This window comes from Aaosphaeria arxii (assembly GCF_010015735.1).
Source record: "Aaosphaeria arxii CBS 175.79 unplaced genomic scaffold BU24scaffold_5, whole genome shotgun sequence".
NCBI lineage: Eukaryota > Fungi > Ascomycota > Dothideomycetes > Pleosporales > Aaosphaeria > Aaosphaeria arxii.
The window spans coordinates 2,165,682-2,183,264 of NW_022983478.1; the positions used below are offsets into that span (position 1 = coordinate 2,165,682).

The window sequence follows — 17,583 nt, forward strand, 5'->3', positions numbered from 1 at the left end:
TCGTACTCGTACGTGAAGCGCGGGCTAGTTTCTGGTGAGAGATCCACGCCTGATGCTCCCGAGGGTACACTTCTTCTTCAATTTCCTTTTTCTCTTCTTTTTCTTCTTTTAGTTGAATGGAATTCGGATTTGTTTTTGAAGACTCTTCCTTTATTCTTCTTCTGTTCATCTTGTTAGACGGAGTTCAGATTGCTTTAGACTATTCTTTCATTTGTCTTGCGATCATGACCCAGGATATATCACGGCAATCGGAACCGTGATACAAAAGTTTCGACAAGGAGATTACAAGGCGTAATGACTTAGGTACTCATTGGGGTATTTGGATCCTGTGATCCTTTGTCGTAGATTACCTTCGTGCTATCAATATTCACTCTAATTACCAATCCCACTCTTCCATGACTTGCAGTGTGAGATATACCCACAAAATGCCATGCATTCCTCTTCAGTTGAACGATCAATGAACGCCTCGCTATGCTTAATAAATCCAAACCCACGAGGTGTAACAACAGCCTCGACATCACCCACAAGCCACCCATCACTGTATGCGGTTTTCCTCCCCCTCCTCATCGCTGCTGTCGTCTGCTTTTGCCTCCCAGCCAGCCAATCTCCGAAGCACGCGGTTCTCCTCCTTCAACTCCTTGATTTCCCTCTTATACGGCATCTCGTCCTCGTTCTGCACCTTCAACGCCAGCCGGGCGTACTCTGCCACCCTCCCGAGGCCGGCCTGCCACTCCGCGTGCTCCAGCCGGACCTGCATGGACGTCGCGCGCTCCTGCTCGAGGAGGCCCTGGTAGTGTTTGTGCAGGGACAGGATGGCCTGGGTCTGGTTGAAGGCGTAGGGACGGAGCTTCTCGAGCAGCACTGTGATTGCGTTTTCGTAGTCTGTGATGAGGTTCGTGAGGGCGTTGTTGGAGTCGGTGAGGCTGTTGATCTGGGTCTGGGCGCTCGATAGTTGGGTATTTAAGGTTTGGATCTCTGCTGTTCTTGATGCGGCTATGGACGTATGTCAGTTGCTGCTGCTGCATGCTATGGTGATGTGTATATGCGTGTAATTGTGTTATGGGAGGGACAGGGAGTCTCACCATTCAATTCTCCATTAACCTGGTTCAAGCTCATGTTCCCAATACCGCCTTCTTCCGATGCCCGTTGTTGTATAGCTTGAACTCCATTGACTATCCCTAATGTCTGCTGCCGATTCTCCTCCAACACCTGGCTGAGTTGCTGCACCACATTCCACAAATGATTCATGTCTGTCTGCTGGCCTCCGCTGGGAAGGCCATTCACTAAAGGTACACCATTGGTCTGGCCTCCCATCCCATTCGAATGGGGCGGTACGCCGCTTTGAGGCGGTGAGGGGGTCGGCGGTTGTCTGGGCATGTTGTTGGAGATGGGGTTCGACGTGTCGAGGAAGGAAGAGAAGTTGTTCATAGCGCGCGAGCCTTTTAGCAGGTAGCAGGAAGCAGGGCGGTGGGGCACGAGAGCGAAAGGCGGGATATGAGTCGTGTATATGCGGGTTGACGGCGTCGCGCGCTGTCAGTGCTGGTGGTGGTTTCGCTGGGGGAGGTGCAGGGCCCTAGTCTGCAGTACTTCGCGCGGGTTTTCTGGTAATGGAATTTGGGAGGTCCGTTTCGTCGCTTGCGGATGGAGATTGAGGTGAGGCGTTTGGCTTTTGATACGTGCGTTAGCGCCAGCAAAGCGATCAGCCTTACGATACTATTTTCTTTGCGAGTAGTGGCCTTATGGGAGGGTATGTGAATTGCGAGGAGCGTATTCGTGATTGAGGATGTCTCCGTCTGCGTCTCCGCATGCTCCCCCGATCAGTGCTATTCCAATTGGGTATAGCTTCCCAAAACCACATCTTGGCAAACAAGGGCGTAGAGAGTCTGGTCACTGGTGTGTACCACAGGGTATTATGTTAAAGGTAGAGCATGCTAATGAGAGTATGATAAGAATAGGAAGAATGGTTTGATCTAGCTTTGCAGTTGGGGATCATCCCTAAATGTTCAGAAAAACTCCTACTCCCCAATCTGAGCCAGTTTGTTAGATAGCGCCACAACACCATGAGTAAATATCCAGCAATAGTCCAAACTCTGGAATCATTTATCCGGTAGGACATATCTCCTCTCGACGCTCATTTCGCGATCCGCTTCATCTTCACCCTCGAAACGAAGTCTAACCAAGGTGTCGGCGTCCTCTTGCTCTTCTTGTTTGATCTTTTTCTTGATGGCCCATGCAACGACAACTTCTGCCTTGTAGAAAGTGGTGGTTCCAGGATAGAGCGCAAGAACCTGCTTCCCCACACCCAAATCAGGTAGAGTTACGTTTGCTGAGATTGGAGGGATGGCAACAAGATGGTTCACTGAGGCTCGATACGGTTGGGCTGGCGTAGGCGGATCCGGGTCCGCATCGATGATTTCGTAGCGCCGCTGCTTGCCCTCACCGATGACTGACGTGACACGGCACAGTATACCTTCGCCCTCCAGAGAGCGTGACTTGTTGTTCCGGTAAAGAACCTCTGTGCCCACGGAGAGGCGGTGTTTCTCGCCTAAGCGATTGTCAGTGCTGGAATGTACAATGTCTAGTAAGAAATTTGGGAAGGTTTTTGACGAGAAATGGAAAATAGCAAGGACATCCTAATCCAGATTGAGATGTACAAGGAAAGTTGAGAGGTGGACTTCTTGTGGGCATCAATTAGAAAGTATTGAAAAACTGGGTAGAGAGCTACCCTTGGGGTATCAAGCCCGCAACGCATGACCATAAAACTCCGAGCGCCGAGAACTATCCTTCATCGGCCGCCACTTCTAGAATGTCTGGAAGATGTTGTAGAAGAGCGAGTCCTCTTACCCTTAAAATTGTCGTCGCCATCTTCTGCCTTCACGCTACCTTCTCGTCCCGCAGGAACCGAGCCAGCCCGACTTCCTGTGGACATTGCCTTCAGTCTATCTTTCGGACCACCAGCCATGACCTTTGGGCTTGGATGGCCACTTGGGCTATCAGTCACGCTATCCCTATCGTCTAAAGCGTCGGTTGGTTTTCTTTTGAATTGACGATCGCGCTGCGACTTCCCGACAGACGTAGCGCGCGAGGCAGATGACGGCGCCGGTTCGGAAGCTCCTCGGAGACCCTCGAGGATTTGCATTTTCTCGCACATCTCTTCGCCATATTTCTCGAGCTGATCCGTAAAGCGGATGTTGTCACGGAGATTTTTCTCGAGCTCTTTATCGACGCTCTCGGAGGAAGGTTCACCCCGTTCTGTAAAGTGATCAATTACAGCTCAGACCAGAATAAAGGTATCAATCAAAGGGACATACTGATAAGAGCCTCTTGTTGCGCAGTCAAATCAACGATCTTCTTGCTAGCAGCGTTTGATTGGGCCTGTAGAGTTGTTAGTTCGAAATGTTTTACAATAGCATGTAAATGTAGAGCAGTGTAAGCGCATCGCCTGATTGAGAAAGTCGAGTTGGTCGCAAAAAAAGTAACGTTGAAGGCCTCCCATCGCCCGGTACCGACAAGTATAAGATTTTGTCAGCAGTCCCATCACTCTTACCAACAATGCATCCATGTCTTTTGCCAATTGTTGTATTTGATGCCACAATCTCCACGTCCCTTGTCTTGGTCTGATTAGATAACGCGTTTGTCTGTGTTGGAGAAAGTCCCATTCGTCTGGTCCTCGAGACTCAAATGCACTGCCCTCCGAGGAGATTCCTCTCTCGGACTGGACCTCCTCAGACTCGACTTCCTCATATTGGACCTCTTCAGAATCTTGTGGGGAGTAGTCATCATTCTTAGGAGGGTTTGAGAGAGGAGACAAACGAGAACTCGAGGCTGATGCTGACTTCTCAGTGTAGTCGCTTGGTCCACGCCGGCGACGAGTTGTACGCGGAGCATAAATATTCTGGGCCGCAACATTGGATAGCTCCTGGAACTCTTCCTCGACGGTCCGCGGGGCACCACTCGTCGATTCCGGTGTAGGAGATATCGAATATCGCCAGCGCGTATTATTGTACATAGTAAAGAGTACTTAAGTATGAGAATGTTTTATCTTACCAGAAGAGAATCGATGCGTTTTGCGTCATCACGAATCTGACTCCAGATAGAACGTTCCTCGTCGAGCTCTTCCTTCATATGCCCACCTCGGGGCCGACTGCGTGCTGCCATTGTGACGAGGCAAGGACCACTGCACCTGTATTCCTCGCTGTTGCTACTTTCATCTACCACAATGTGGAGGATGCTCTCGATATATCCATGGGGAGGCGCAAAGTTCGGTTGTTGGGAAGGAGGAACTCTGGCACTCTAGGTTCCGACCAAAGGAAGGAAGGAAGTCACGAAGTGCAGCTCTGGTTGCACAGATGCGGGATGCTGTATGGTAGCGAGGAAGCTTCGTCACATGTGGTTAGTGGTTCGAGCTTATTCGGACGCCAATGGTACGGCGACCGGGATGTAAGGGAGGGCGGCGAGTAGGCGGGCGGGCGTTACATACGGACTTTCTTAAAGGACAACTCTTACTTTCTTTTTGTCACATACACTTCTTCCTCTCCAAATACCTTCAAGATGCAAGTACCATTGATTCGACTCCAGTGCGGTAAGATAACTGCGGAATTCACATGTCTAAGACACTTCACTAACACACAATTAGGCGTGAATAGCTACGACTGGGGTGTGTACCCCTCTCCTACGTTCGAACATACAAAAAGTATGGAAAGCTGAAGCGATCCAGGCAAGATTGGCAAGACCTCAGCAGCAGCCAAGTTTGCAGCTGCAACCGCCTCTGATTTCTCGATCCAAGAGGAAAAGCCATATGCGGAGGTGACTTGGCCCTAACGGTCCCAGCGTATGCTCTGTTTGCTAACCTGCTTCAATAGTTATGGATGGGCACTCACCCCTCCCTCCCTTCCAAGGACCTCGAGACCCAGCGAACGCTCCTAGACCTCGTACAAGATAACCAGGCGCTCCTTTCGAAAGACATCGCCGAGAAATACGAGAACAGGCTCCCCTTCCTGTTCAAGGTGCTCTCGATCAACAAGGCGCTGAGTATCCAAGCACACCCCAACAAGAAGCTTGCAGAGCAGCTGCACGCGAGGGACTCAAAGAACTATCCCGGTCGGTATATGCCCGTCAGAGTGAACAGCTCCCAGAGCTAACATACGGCTGCGTAGATGACAACCACAAGCCCGAAATGACCATCGCGGTCACACCGTTCGACGGTCTTTGCGGTTTCCGCCCGCTCGCCGAGATAACGCATTTCCTGAAGAACATACCCTCACTGCGATCCCTCGTCGGAGAGGACGAAGCCGCGAAATTCGAGTCTGCCGTATCTGGCAAGGAAACATCCTCGAGCGAATCCGACGTCGCGGCGAACAAGAAAGCACTGCAGGCTATCTTCACAAAGGTCATGAACACCGACAAAGACGCCCTAGCCACGGCCTCGAAACAGCTCCTCGAGGCCGCAAACTCAGAAGGCGCCCAATTCGCCGGCGAAGGCGGCCCCTCCAACGACGGCAAAGAGCTCGCCGACCTCGTCATCCGCCTCAACAGCCAGTTCCCCGACGACATCGGGCTGTTCGTGCAGTTCTTCCTCAACTACGTGAAGCTCGAGGTCGGCGAGGCCATGTTCCTCAAGGCGGACGACATCCACGCTTACCTCTCCGGCGACATCATCGAGTGCATGGCATCCTCGGACAACGTGGTGCGCGCGGGTTTCACGCCCAAGTTCAAGGACGTCGACACCCTGACGAGCATGCTGACATACTCGTACGCGCCCATCAGCGAGCAGAAGATGGCGCCCGTCGACTACCCCTACACGACGCTGTCCGCCGCCGCCTACAGCTCCAACTCCTCCAGCATCCTGTACGACCCGCCGATCCCCGAATTCGCCGTCGTGCGCACCGCGTTGAACAAGACCGGCGCGAAAGCCACGTTCGATCCCATCCAGGGTCCCAGCATCGTGCTCTGCACAAAGGGCAAGGGCACGATCAGCGTGGGGCCCAAGAAGGAGAAGATCGAGGAGGGCTACGTCTTCTTCGTCGGCGCTACGGCCGAGCTGGTCATCGAGAGCGAGACGGACGCCGAGGGCGGCGAGGGCCTCGTTACGTTCAAGGCTTTCTGCGAGCTTGGTAGCGAGGGGAAGCTATGATGGCAGCGACGCGGGAGCGAACTGTGTTTATGTTGCATTGGGCGAGAGCGCCAGAGCATAACTAGATACATACTTGAAGAACGAAAGAAAGAAAAACATAGCAAGCGTTACGAGTCACGATCAGAGAGGGCAGGATCTCTTACACAAAATCGAATGCATACATCTTTTGCAAAGTACATCGTTTCCAAATTACGTGATTGATGTAGCAAAGTTCAAGCTCCAGTAGCACACAATCCCACAATCAACAATAGTTCTCAACGAGTAACAAGGTAAGCGTTTTTATAGGTAGGGCTTCGTACACATATCCGTAATATCATCTATCTGGCAAAAACAAGCAAAGCAAAACCAAAAAATAATTGACAAAGAGATGTGAAAAGTTGGATCTCGCAAGGCCATCCATCCGAATATACACGGTAGAAAGAAGGAGAAGAAGAAGACAAAAATACAGCCATAAAGTGGCAGGAGGAAGCAAATCTACAGTTTCGGCGACGAAGAGGAAAGATTAGAATGAAGAGAAAAAAAAGGTGGGCATATACATGAATAAAGGAGGGATTATGCGGGAGTACACATGTATACATTTAGATGATAAGAGTGATGGTGATGATGCAAATCAGCAGGTGAAGAAAAACAAAGATGCAAATCCACCAGCTACATGATTGATCTGTCGGGTATCTCTCGCTCTCGCTCTCTCTCCTCTCCTTTCTCTCTGTGCTCTCTCGCCACTTGGCTCTCTTGCGCCCTCCAGGTTGACACTATTTTCATCTCCAACCTCTTACACCATATCTCATTCAACGACAACTTACTAAAAAGTGGTCGGCAGAAAGTGCAGCTAATGATATGCTGGAAAAGAAGGCTCCGTTGTGAGAGGAAAATGCCGTTTGGTATTAGAATGAATAAAGTAGGGGGTAGTGTAGGGGGACATTAAAAGTAACGAATAAGTTGTGCCTCGAGCCGACCGGGTATTCGCAGGAAAGGCTGACGAAGGAAAAAGAAATGGCAGGAAAAGGTTGCGCATGTAGTCGTATGCTAAGAGTGTTTCGGGGGGCAAGAATTCTATTTAGCTCCGGGGGGAAGCTTGACGTTGTTTGAGAGCCATGCCTGTAGAGGGATCATGTTAGCGATATGCCTAATAGTGGTACGTGTCGTTTTCTGCTACACGCGACTGTTGCTAGTGTGGGAGCAGCAACGGAGAAGAGTACATACCAGACCCTCAAAAATTCCTTCGCCGGTTGTGGCACAGCTAGGCTCGACTTTCCAAACATGGTCTTTGGCAATCTTGTCGAGTTGTAGCTTATCGGAAACTTCCTTTGGTCGCATGGCTATACAACATGGTCAGTTGAGCGCAACAGGAGAAAATATTCGTATCCATTTACCTCCTTGCAGATCCTGCTTGTTCGCGAACACAAGTAATAATGCATCCTTCATTTCACGGTCCTGGATAATTCGTGTGAGTTCAGTTCGGGCTTCATCGATACGGTCGCGGTCGTTGGAGTCGATAACGAAGATAAGACCTTGTGTGCCTGTAGAACCAAGAATTAGCGAGAATGTTCTCCTGCTGGTGTTGAATACAAGACTATCAGGCGATTCATCGAGACAGGACATGGCTATCGGTGCACAGGTGCAGCACAGCACATGAGCCTACCCTTAGAAAAGCTGACGTCCCCAAACATACCGGAGAAGTAATGTCTCCACAATGGACGGATCTTGTCCTGACCGCCGACATCCCAGACATTGAATTTGGTGTTCTTGTATGTGACGGTCTCGACGTTGAAACCAACGGTGGGGATGGTGGTGACATCTTGGTCAAGCTTGAGCTTGTATAGGATAGCTACGAGGCGCGTTAGTAAGGAGATTTTGTTTATCGAGCCGGCTGCAGGGCAGAGCAGCATCGGAATCTAAAAGGAGTGGGAACATACTGGTCTTGCCAGCAGCATCGAGGCCCAGCATCAACAACCTCATTTCCTTGGATCCGAAGATCTTGTTCATCATCTTTGATATTGATGCACCCATTGTGACGGTATGACAGGCTGGTCGCGATCAACAGGTATAGTTCGAGGCCTGCTCGGAAGAGGATGGATCGATATGAGAGAGCGAGAAAACACTTTGTGTTATCAACGGTCGTGTGTTAGGTCGATTGATTCGGAGGTGTAGGCTGTTGTTGGTTTTCACACTCCCTTTCGCGCGAGTCGAAGATAGGGAGATAGGGGAGTGGACGGGATTGCGGGAATCTTGCGAGAGGGTATATGTAGGAGGAAAAGGGTGACCTTTCACAACGGCGCGGTGTCCAAGGATAAGGTGGTGAAGTGGTGGAGTGGTGGAGGTTGGAAGTGTAGGTATTGTGTGCAGGCAGGTATAGAAATTGATGTAGGGTAGGGTAGGGGAGGGATATTACAAGTGAGAAGGAGGGCGTGCAACGGGCGTGAAACAAGCCAGGCGCGTTGAAGATCTGCAGCCAACCGAAGCGCCCAGTGTCATTACTACCATTATTTTTATTATTACTCTTTATGATTCTACGACGCCGTATGTGCCTACAGTATTGCACAGATGTAATACTTGTAATTACCTACCTGTGAATCTACTTACACCTACTTGTACTTATTGCCCTATAGGCAGCAATCACTCATACAGCCATGCCTTGTTACAGATGAACTCTATCCTCTCCATCACTGTCCACCGAAAGATAGCACGCAGCACACTACGAGGTACATACTCTGGTACTACCTACCTACGGGAACCTGCCTAAAGATCTGGGTAGAGTAGATAAAAGGGGTTCAAGCATCGTTCCGGTGTCCCTGCAGCCGTCATGCGAACCATTCCAGGAATCCTGCCACCGTCCACATTCATAACTAACGTCTATATCCACGTCCAAATCCAGATGCAAACCCTTTCCCCCCTTCCCCTCTTTTCTATTTTTTGTACTTCTCCTGTGACCTGTCTCTCCTAAACAATCCTGTAACCAGCGAATGATCCCGCTTCTGCACAAACGATTGCTGGTTCTGTCATACCCCCCACCGCCCGCAATCTAACTAATGCCACTTAGTTCTGGACAGCGTATGCACTATGCAGGTACGCGAACCAACTACTCCTTAATCCGACATCTGTCTTCCGCCTTTCATCTTCCATTTCCCAAAGGCGCAGTGCATTCCCCTCCGCCAATAATGTGCAGTAGTGGATGAGGGTTTGGTCCGTCCCAATAGGGGAAAAAACACTTTAAATTAATCCGACGTGCATACATTTCACATCTTCTATATCGTCATTAACCTCTCGACTCTACATGTTGTACCGTATACGCTGTACTCTTCTAATCTACCGTTCTCAATTCATGTCATGGCAACCCGTACCCATCTATTGTAGCCGCCGCGCGCCGTCAATGTGATTTAATAATGTTGCCGCATGCCTGCATCAAAACCATCGCACCAAGTCTAGGGCTTAGAACCCGTCGTCAATACCTCGTTTCTTCTCTGCCTCTAACCTCTCCGTGTTAACGGCCCACCACCAATCGTGGGACTCCTGCGATGTTGCTTCGGGCTTCTCGTCCCAAGGCTTCGGGCTAAGAATGTAATGCACATTCTTAACCTTGTCATCTCTCCATATCTGGTGATGCACGCCTTGAACGCGCAATGTCTTCAAAGCGTTGTAGATATACGGCAGTGCCACCCATCGACCATGGAACACGTCGCCCAGTAGCGACTGGTCTGCAAAATCATAGTCCATGGTCGTATCCTGGGACAATTGGTCCACGATGAGCTGGTATACTTCGGTCGAAGGATTGACAACCTGCAGACCGCCGTTGGGCATACCGAGACCGAAGGCTGGGGAGGCACCGTGGATTTGCGCATCGTCGGGAGTGTCATGCTGCGAAGTGAATGCGCAGTTTTCGGGTATCCTGTGAACCATCAATACTCGCAATCCCCAATGTCGAAATTAAGTCGCAAGAGCGTACCAGTTCTTGGGGTAATGTGGCTTCTTGAGCGGATTGCATACACACGCATGGCTCGCCGCAAAAACTTTGTCGCCTTTGCCTGCTAGGCTTGGTGGATCAAGTTCCATTTCCATGAGCTCATCCATATTCTGTAGTGCCACCATATCGCTGTCCAACTGAACCACTCGGTCATATTCGACCAGAGAGAACGGTGTCAATTTGCTCCAGCAATCGTAGAAGCGGGGGTCATTGGTGAAGTCCTTGCTGACCTTGGGGAGCAAGTACTTCACATGCTGCTTAGGGATGCCCCGCTCATCGAGCGCTTTATGACCCTCGGGCGGGAAGGTGTCGGTATAGAGGGCTACGAGAGGATACGCAGTGCCATGCTTCTTCAGACTATAATCGAGCGTTAGGAGACCGGTGAGGTAGGCAGTATTCGTGATCAGAGTCGTCCAGACTATCAGGATGTCAGTAGGCGAGGGCCGGGGGTGTCTTCTGTAGCACCTTTCTTCGACTCTACGGGCGGATTAGAGGCCATGATGTATGTACTCGTTTGTGGAGAGTCAGAGTCCAGCTGAGAGTCGAGCTAGCTTTTGGTATGTCAATTAATGGAAGGTTAGCAAGATATCAACAGGTCTCGAGTATTACATGGTGACAAAGCTTCTGACGGAAGCTGCATTTTTAGTGCTGAATAGTGTTTCTGCGATGGAGGGGTTGGTTCATATGGCGACGGCATCTAGCCGATCTCGGCAGTCGAGATCGTCATCGCCTCGCGGAAGCTATGACTTCTCCGATGTATTGCAACGCCTAACATGAGCACGTCTGGGATTCATTTTCCCACCGTTTGCTTACGCGATGCTCTCCATGTTTTAAACGCTTCCTCCGCGCTTCCTCTCCAGTTTTAATCGGAATGATTCACGTGGGGACGACTTGCAACTCAGAAGCCCGCCAATGTCAGCAACAGCGTCGCCAACCGCAGCCGCGGCCGCGATGAACGCGGGAGATGTTCCGCCAGGACTCAGAGACCCCGTAGAGACATCTCAAAAGGCAAAAGGCGGTTCAAACTACAAGGGCTTCGTTGCAGGAGTCTTCTCGGGCATTGCGAAGCTTTCTGGTGAGCTATCATCGTAGAACTTAATCTATACCTGGAAGCTAATCGACGACAGTCGGACATCCATTCGATACGATAAAAGTACGATTGCAAACGACCGATCATTCACAATTTAAAGGCCCTCTCGACTGTTTATTGCAGACCCTTCGAAACGAAGGCGTCAAAGGTGTATATAAGGGTGCCACGCCCCCACTTGTGGGTTGGATGTTCATGGACTCGATAATGCTAGGATCTTTAAGTGTGTACCGCCGGGTGCTCAATGAGAACCTTTTCAACCCGCGGAGGGATAGTCTTGGACAACAAGCAAAGCTGCCTGTGGTCGGACATGCCATGGCGGGAGTGATGGCAGGATGGACGGTGTCATTCATTGCGGGGCCCGTGGAGCACATCAAAGCACGGCTGCAGGTGCAATATGCAGCAGAGAAGTCTAAGAGGCTGTACAAAGGCCCTATCGATTGTCTCAAAAAAATTGTAAGAAGTATTTCCCATGTATGTACGTGACTCATGTCTGACTTGAAAAGTACGGCGCTCACGGCGTGCGCGGCATCTACCACGGCCTATCAGCGACACTCCTCTTCCGAACATTTTTTTGCTTCTGGTGGGGAACGTACGATCTATTCACAACGGCTCTCAAGGAGAACACCAACCTCTCCGCGCCGGCTGTGAACTTCTGGGCAGGCGGCTTGTCTGCTCAGGTCTTCTGGATTACATCATACCCTTCAGATGTTGTGAAGCAGCGCGTGATGACAGACCCTCTAGGGGCTGACCGACAATTCCCAAGATGGAGAGACGCAGCAAAGGCTGTGTGGAGAGAAAAAGGGTGGAGGGGCTACTGGAGAGGGTTTGTACCCTGTTTCCTGAGGGCGTTTCCTGCAAACGCGATGGCGCTGGTAGCCTTCGAGGGTGTGATGAGGTCGTTACCGGAATGATGGCCGGAGCCGACAAGGGAACAATGCCAATGGCAGGGTGATAGGCCTCTCAAGGCCAACACATAACGACCAGCGCCTACGAAATTCATGAAGTGAGCATTCTATTGGGTCGCCTAGCTACGCATCAGCTGAGATGATGGGAGACGGTTGTCAGGTTGGGTCTCATGCAAGCTGCCCTTCCCCTCACCCCCTCTCCTATAGCCCAGCATTCAGAGCTTTCGGGGGGGTATTTGATACCACTGGCTATTACTATGGCATTGTGTTCAGTTCAGATTTCGAAACAATTCTTTGAATTGCAACTTTAGCTTGAGATCATGGTTCAGCCTCATGTCCGACAGTCGGCTCCGTAGATCTCCTCCAATTGCGGTTAGACACATTCATAGAATTATATGACAACACAACAACAATCGTCCTCCACATATGTCCTCCATAAACCGTTCCAGCCTGGCTCCGCCCTCGAGAAATTCAGCCTACAGTCATTGTTATCATATGATTAGTTCGATCTCTTCGGGCTCACTTGTGTCACTCTGTTACTGTGCGGGTAACTCGCGCCGAGGGGGGTGGTCCATTCCCCTCGAGGGCGACATTTTCCAAGCGTAGGCAATCCGCTAACGTGGAGGGCAAATGCAGGTCCATGTAGGGGAACGCCTCAGAAGGTACAGGCACGTTGATTTGCTTGCCATGTGAGGCACGACGATCGACGATGGAAGTCTTATTGGCTGAGATGGGCAGCCTCCTCCGGGCAATATCAATGGTGCTCTGCGGAGGCGTCCTGCGAGGCAAAACCAAGTGGTTACAGAATGACCCATGTATCACGCTCTAAGTCGCGATTCTAGGCCGGTGAATTGCACTGCCTTATCGAATATTTTGAAGTTGCTCATGCGGAAGCTGCCAGCGATGATGCTCCCCTGCCCTAACCCGACTCCGCACATTCTCCTCTCCACTCATAGCTAAATAAGTTACTCTGGTCCATTGTCTTCCCATAATCGTGTCTACTAGATCCCACTCGATGCCCTTTTCTCGATTGTGGTCCCCGAATTGCGCAAGGTCTCCAGATTACGCAAGATTGAGCCTCAATTGTATCTGCCCGGTGCCAGCCTGGATTCTCATTCTCCAGCCTCGCGTCCAGACAGATTGAGGCTCTGCTTTGACTGCCTTCAACAGCAGAACTCTTAAGGCAACAACACGGATCGTATAAAAAGGACTGACCATTATGAGTGGAAAGTACCACAATGAACAGTCTAAGTTCGTCCAACAACAATTAATCTAACAACGAACACATTCTGACTTCGAAGCCTAGCCTCGCGATAATGGGAGATGACATTGATTATGCCGCCATGGATAACCAGTCTTTGGACTCGATGACTGGCCCTCTATTTCCAAACCAGCTTTACTTCTCGCCAGAGAGCAGTTTGTATGGTTCTGTATATGCTGCGGGTGTGCCTTTGAACAATGGCCAATTGGAAAGCTATGAAGTTCCGCAATATCAAAACGGATATCCAAGTCCAGATGCCTCCGCTAGAAGTCTTTCCGATGTTTCTACATTCTCCAGTCTCAGCTCTACCAGTCTCAACCGGGAACAATATGTAAGGAAGCAACCGTTAGATTCTCAACCCTTTACTAACAATCCGAAGACTGCAGATTCATCGCTTGGGGGTACCCCAATGGATTTGGAAAACGGTATCAATCTACCATCGAAAAGAGCGCCTCCGTTTGGATTTGACTCCACAGCCGACAGCAACTCTGCAGTCCATGATGGAGTGCATTCATTTCCGTGTGATGAAGGCTGTGACGTAGCATTCAGACGCATATACGACCTAAAAAGACACAAGAAAGAACAGCACCGATGTGTCCACCCTGATTGCGACGCACTCAGATTCTCGAATCGGAGTGAAAAGGACCAACATGAAGCATTACACGGAGGTGGACTTCAGTGGCGCTGTGGATCATGCCTTCAGATCGACCCAAGCCGCAAGCCTTATAGTCGTCACGACAAGTTGAAACGGCATCTGAAAGACCACCATGACGTTTCTGATGCCAACCTCGATGCCTTCAGATGTAACAATCCTTCCTGCTTTGTTGGTGAAGATTGCGGGGGGCTCTTCTTTTGTACCTTGACATCTTTACAAAAGCATCTTCGTGACGACCACAACGAATCAATGGATGGTACTGCTGCAAATGTCGAATATGGTAAGGTTTCTTCCGTACTGCGTATCAGCACACTTTGACATAGTCCCACTAATCTGGAGGTGTAGCGCCTGTAGGATCTTCAATTCAAGCAACTAGCGCGATTGTGACCGCCACAAAGCGGTCACAAGAATCAATGCCAACCCCCGATCCAAAACGGTACAGGTCGAGAAAGGATGAGACTAGTAAGTTACGAACAATTTTCTCAGCTTCAGCCATTAATATAACCTCTTAGGCCTCGAAGACAAGACATCTAAAAGCACCCAAGATGCGGCACTCCATCTCAGCCAGGCTCGTGTTAGCAGTCTTTTTTGTCCCACAACTCAGCCTGCCAGAACGCCCAGCAACGGCAAAATGGTCAAACCACTTCCTCTTGTTCAAGTGAGCCATGTTTTGCAACATTGCAACGAGCAGAGCGTGGAATGTTTCGCAATGACGGGTGTTGAATTTCATTTCCTGACCAAGCAGTGGGGTAAGTCACTCTGGACAGTACGTGATATAGGATACAGCTAACGCAGCTCATTGCACAGATTTCCCGAAAGTAATTTCCGATTTGACTCGACTATGTATTAAATTATTTCTTGTCTCTTCGGAATTTAAAGTCGAGCTACGGGGATCTGTCAGCCAGGACTATATGCAACGAGGCAAAGACTTGTTCGCAGGACTGATTGAGAGTGCCAGACCAGCTGCGAGCTGCGTGAGTGAACCAGACAGCCTTACTCAATGTAGTCAGCCTGCTGAGGCCCAAACCGCATCCTATCACCACCAACCCGACTTCCTGGCTCTTGACCCAGTCGAGGATGCAGTCGCCTTGGTTACGTGGCATCAGTTTCTTCTACCTGAGTTTCCACTCATTGCCAAGCAGTCTCCCATTCGCGGTAGATATTCTGTTTCGCTTGTGGCTCAAGTAAAAGACAACACAAAGCATCTGATAATCAGATTCCGCAGTTCTGAGAATCAAAGCAATGCATGCCGAGACTTCATCAGGAAACGCGTCGAGGAGATTTGCAAGGAACACGGTCGCGTGCATTTTCCGGTCCAATTCTCGCAAGGTACTTTGGTTCGACTGCTGGGCACAGCACCTTCCCACAATGATTCGGACGACCCTTCCACTGACCAGAAATTCGCTCACCATCGAAGATTTTGGCAAACACCTGGAATGGGCGCTTCGATTGGATTAAGTCAGTGCCCTAAGATCTCTGCCACACTTGGAGGATATATCTTGGTCGATGGTAGACTTTTCATGTTGTCAGTGGATCACTTCATCTCTAAGTGCGGCTGTCCGAATAAGACTACCTCGGTGAGATCACCAGCACACTCGGACGCGCAGGAGTTGAAGAAACAGGTAGAAGAGAGACTGCAAGATATCAATTCCCGCTTGTCCAGAAACGGGGAAACGGAAATCAATCTTTCGAATTACTCCCAAGTTATTGACAGGCACACCCAAATGGAAATTGACTTATACGAACGTTTCCGTAGGGAATTGATGCAGGACGAATCAAGGTTCAATTTTGGACACGTCCATCGTCGATCAGGCGATGGAAGTCCTCCCACAAGGCCCGCCGCGATCCCTGTCACCCCTGGGGAAGTCCGACGTACAGATTGGTCCCTTACGGAGGTAACGGAAAGAGCCAGAGTTGGTCAAAATGCTCATAGACACAGTCGAATGAGTGTGCCCACCCTTGAAGATCTCAGAAGCGAGGTAATGAAACCCGAAGGGACGGGAGCTTTAGTCACAACCACAGCCAACGTAAGAGGAGGCGAGGCGGTTCATTATGTCGGCACTACTAGTGGACTGAGACCTGGAAGAGTCAATCCTGCGATTACTCTCTATGGGACCGAAGGGGGGGAAATTTCCCATGAGTGGACCATTGCCGTGGAAGGAAATGCCAAACTGAACAGCGAGGCCTTCAGTGGTGACTCTGGTGCCTGGATTATGAACGATGACAATGAATTGCTGGGCCACCTATGGGGTTGGGATGGTGGACTGCTATGGTTCACTCCCATTGCAGATGTTTTCCAAGATATAAGGGAGCATTTGAACGCTGCGAGTGTTACACTCAGGGATGACCGACTCCGATTGAATAGCCAAGGACTGATCAGTCGGGGCGAAGGATGCTCTGAGACGAACAATGAGCAGCTTGAAGAGCAAGGCACGAAGATGGCAAGGCCGAACCCGAGCCCAAGCCCGAGTCCAATGAGGAACTTGTTGTCGCCAACTGACGCCGAAGACAAGGGAAGAAAGCGAAGTTCGAGCGTCGGCAGCGACCTATCTATCTTCTCTCTGCCCAGTCTAGGTTCATCGTCATCAATGTCTTCAATCACGGAAGGCAATAGCCCCCAAGTACCCGGATCTCCCTGTTCATTCACGGCTTTTGACGACATAGGAGACTCTGAAATCGTATCCCAGAAGCTTCCGCCCACAGACGAGAGTTGCGACTGGTACGATGTCCGACAGGATGCAGAGTTGAAAGATGAGGAATTCTCACGAGAGGATACTTTGGAACTCACACTGAGGCCAAGAAGAGTGGTGGGAATCAAGACTTTTTGATTTCCATGTAGGCATCGGCTTTCATGTCCGATGCGTGGACAATACACTGATAGATCTCATTTGTTATGGTTTCTTAGCTTCATCATTGTTTATTTCCCCGTCTTAACTCCGAAGTCGAAGCTCTTCCTCGAGCTCTTACACAACCTATTTCCGCACACGATGGTCACGACGATGAATGGGAACTGTTCGATCACATCGCCACTCTTTTGTCTTTCTCTAAGTTAAGTGTGCGTTGATTTCCTTATTTTCTTTCTTCTCTCCTAATCAAATTGTGTTAAATCTGTCAATATATATGGTATCTGCTTACTGGTCACAAATTGTTCAGAGACATCTTTGTTATATGTAGGCTATCACTCATTTGCACTCGAGGCTATATCATTCCACACTATTGCCGATGACTTGACATGCCAGCAACTGTGATCACGTACAAGCAGTAATGTAAGTGTGGAGTCTAACATGTCCAATGTGTTGTTTACAGGTCTTTGACAGCCTCCTTTTCACCAGAACAACAAAGCCAGTAAACAACCTAGAATACGCAACAACATTGGCGCCACGTCTTGTGCATTGCGATTACTGTTTTCTGCCGATTTCTTCTATAGCAGATTAATGATTGCAGCAAGCAACCGTGATTTATGAATTGTATAAACAGAAGGTATCAAAAAAGTGTAGGGTACTGAATCCGCAGCTCTTCAATCGAATATGCCACAGTTCGGCCGACAAAAGTAAGGGCTCAATTGGCCATAGAAATGC

At 49.9% G+C, this 17,583-nt stretch overlaps 9 protein-coding genes across 9 annotated transcripts; 4 read left to right on the forward strand and 5 right to left on the reverse strand.

Annotated features, from left to right (window-relative positions):
* Nucleotides 1-229: 229 nt before the first annotated feature.
* BU24DRAFT_393146 (uncharacterized protein) lies at nt 230-1,778 on the reverse strand. Its single transcript, XM_033525186.1, has 2 exons — nt 1,083-1,778; nt 230-993 (listed from the first exon to the last, which is right to left on the reverse strand). Exons 1-2 carry the CDS (start codon nt 1,426-1,428, stop codon nt 536-538), a joined length of 804 nt encoding a protein of 267 aa, XP_033383249.1. The 5' UTR covers nt 1,429-1,778; the 3' UTR covers nt 230-535.
* Nucleotides 1,779-1,894: 116 nt separating this feature from the next.
* Nucleotides 1,895-3,635, reverse strand: BU24DRAFT_423822 (uncharacterized protein; the record flags this gene model as incomplete). Its single annotated transcript, XM_033528350.1, has 3 exons — nt 3,312-3,635; nt 2,845-3,252; nt 1,895-2,545 (listed from the first exon to the last, which is right to left on the reverse strand). Coding segments are annotated over exons 2-3 (740 nt in total), but the record flags the coding sequence as incomplete, so codon positions are not given.
* Nucleotides 3,247-4,240, reverse strand: BU24DRAFT_223776 (uncharacterized protein). The gene is made up of 3 exons (XM_033522088.1): nt 4,048-4,240; nt 3,312-3,611; nt 3,247-3,252 (listed from the first exon to the last, which is right to left on the reverse strand). Exons 1-2 carry the CDS (start codon nt 4,156-4,158, stop codon nt 3,402-3,404), a joined length of 321 nt encoding a protein of 106 aa, XP_033383251.1. The 5' UTR covers nt 4,159-4,240; the 3' UTR covers nt 3,247-3,252; nt 3,312-3,401.
* A 311-nt stretch (nt 4,241-4,551) lies between these two features.
* Nucleotides 4,552-6,133, forward strand: BU24DRAFT_410612 (mannose-6-phosphate isomeras-like protein; the record flags this gene model as incomplete). Its single annotated transcript, XM_033525999.1, has 5 exons — nt 4,552-4,582; nt 4,637-4,657; nt 4,718-4,806; nt 4,863-5,100; nt 5,157-6,133. 5 exons carry the CDS (start codon nt 4,552-4,554, stop codon nt 6,131-6,133), a joined length of 1,356 nt encoding a protein of 451 aa, XP_033383252.1.
* Nucleotides 6,134-7,186: 1,053 nt separating this feature from the next.
* On the reverse strand, nt 7,187-8,143 carry BU24DRAFT_410613 (ARF/SAR superfamily; the record flags this gene model as incomplete). The annotated part of the gene is made up of 5 exons (XM_033526000.1): nt 7,187-7,231; nt 7,337-7,452; nt 7,507-7,653; nt 7,806-7,961; nt 8,050-8,143. 5 exons carry the CDS (start codon nt 8,141-8,143, stop codon nt 7,187-7,189), a joined length of 558 nt encoding a protein of 185 aa, XP_033383253.1.
* Nucleotides 8,144-9,316: 1,173 nt separating this feature from the next.
* On the reverse strand, nt 9,317-10,697 carry BU24DRAFT_423827 (glycosyltransferase family 8 protein). The gene is made up of 3 exons (XM_033528351.1): nt 10,560-10,697; nt 10,077-10,512; nt 9,317-10,019 (listed from the first exon to the last, which is right to left on the reverse strand). Exons 1-3 carry the CDS (start codon nt 10,591-10,593, stop codon nt 9,563-9,565), a joined length of 927 nt encoding a protein of 308 aa, XP_033383254.1. The 5' UTR covers nt 10,594-10,697; the 3' UTR covers nt 9,317-9,562.
* Nucleotides 10,698-11,006: 309 nt separating this feature from the next.
* On the forward strand, nt 11,007-12,095 carry BU24DRAFT_434058 (mitochondrial carnitine/acylcarnitine carrier protein; the record flags this gene model as incomplete). Its single annotated transcript, XM_033530008.1, has 3 exons — nt 11,007-11,169; nt 11,222-11,637; nt 11,688-12,095. 3 exons carry the CDS (start codon nt 11,007-11,009, stop codon nt 12,093-12,095), a joined length of 987 nt encoding a protein of 328 aa, XP_033383255.1.
* Nucleotides 12,096-13,106: 1,011 nt separating this feature from the next.
* BU24DRAFT_223991 (uncharacterized protein) lies at nt 13,107-14,509 on the forward strand. Its single transcript, XM_033522089.1, has 5 exons — nt 13,107-13,340; nt 13,396-13,681; nt 13,730-14,173; nt 14,272-14,285; nt 14,351-14,509. Exons 1-5 carry the CDS (start codon nt 13,309-13,311, stop codon nt 14,379-14,381), a joined length of 807 nt encoding a protein of 268 aa, XP_033383256.1. The 5' UTR covers nt 13,107-13,308; the 3' UTR covers nt 14,382-14,509.
* On the forward strand, nt 14,481-17,216 carry BU24DRAFT_224005 (uncharacterized protein). The gene is made up of 2 exons (XM_033522090.1): nt 14,481-14,754; nt 14,813-17,216. The coding sequence occupies exons 1-2, from the start codon at nt 14,637-14,639 to the stop codon at nt 16,831-16,833; spliced, it is 2,139 nt and encodes a 712-aa protein (XP_033383257.1). The 5' UTR covers nt 14,481-14,636; the 3' UTR covers nt 16,834-17,216.
* The last annotated feature ends 367 nt before the right edge of the window (nt 17,217-17,583 follow it).

What these genes read in the sequence shown, in the direction of transcription:
- BU24DRAFT_224005 (XM_033522090.1), top strand. Translation starts at nt 14,637, where the DNA reads ATGGTCAAACCACTTCCTCTTGTTCAAGTGAGCCATGTTTTGCAACAT. An exon ending in TTTCCTGACCAAGCAGTGGG is followed by an intron (nt 14,755 to 14,812) that starts GTAAGTCACTCT and finishes CTCATTGCACAG; the next exon opens with ATTTCCCGAAAGTAATTTCC.
- BU24DRAFT_393146 (XM_033525186.1), bottom strand. Translation starts at nt 1,428, where the DNA reads ATGAACAACTTCTCTTCCTTCCTCGACACGTCGAACCCCATCTCCAAC. An exon ending in GGTTAATGGAGAATTGAATG is followed by an intron (nt 994 to 1,082) that starts GTGAGACTCCCT and finishes ATACGTCCATAG; the next exon opens with CCGCATCAAGAACAGCAGAG.
- BU24DRAFT_423827 (XM_033528351.1), bottom strand. Translation starts at nt 10,593, where the DNA reads ATGGCCTCTAATCCGCCCGTAGAGTCGAAGAAAG. An exon ending in GCCCGTAGAGTCGAAGAAAG is followed by an intron (nt 10,513 to 10,559) that starts GTGCTACAGAAG and finishes ACATCCTGATAG; the next exon opens with TCTGGACGACTCTGATCACG. An exon ending in CCACATTACCCCAAGAACTG is followed by an intron (nt 10,020 to 10,076) that starts GTACGCTCTTGC and finishes GATGGTTCACAG; the next exon opens with GATACCCGAAAACTGCGCAT.
- BU24DRAFT_223991 (XM_033522089.1), top strand. Translation starts at nt 13,309, where the DNA reads ATGAGTGGAAAGTACCACAATGAACAGTCTAA. An exon ending in TACCACAATGAACAGTCTAA is followed by an intron (nt 13,341 to 13,395) that starts GTTCGTCCAACA and finishes TTCGAAGCCTAG; the next exon opens with CCTCGCGATAATGGGAGATG. An exon ending in GTCTCAACCGGGAACAATAT is followed by an intron (nt 13,682 to 13,729) that starts GTAAGGAAGCAA and finishes AACAATCCGAAG; the next exon opens with ACTGCAGATTCATCGCTTGG.
- BU24DRAFT_223776 (XM_033522088.1), bottom strand. Translation starts at nt 4,158, where the DNA reads ATGGCAGCACGCAGTCGGCCCCGAGGTGGGCATATGAAGGAAGAGCTC. An exon ending in AACGCATCGATTCTCTTCTG is followed by an intron (nt 3,612 to 4,047) that starts GTAAGATAAAAC and finishes AATCAGACCAAG; the next exon opens with ACAAGGGACGTGGAGATTGT.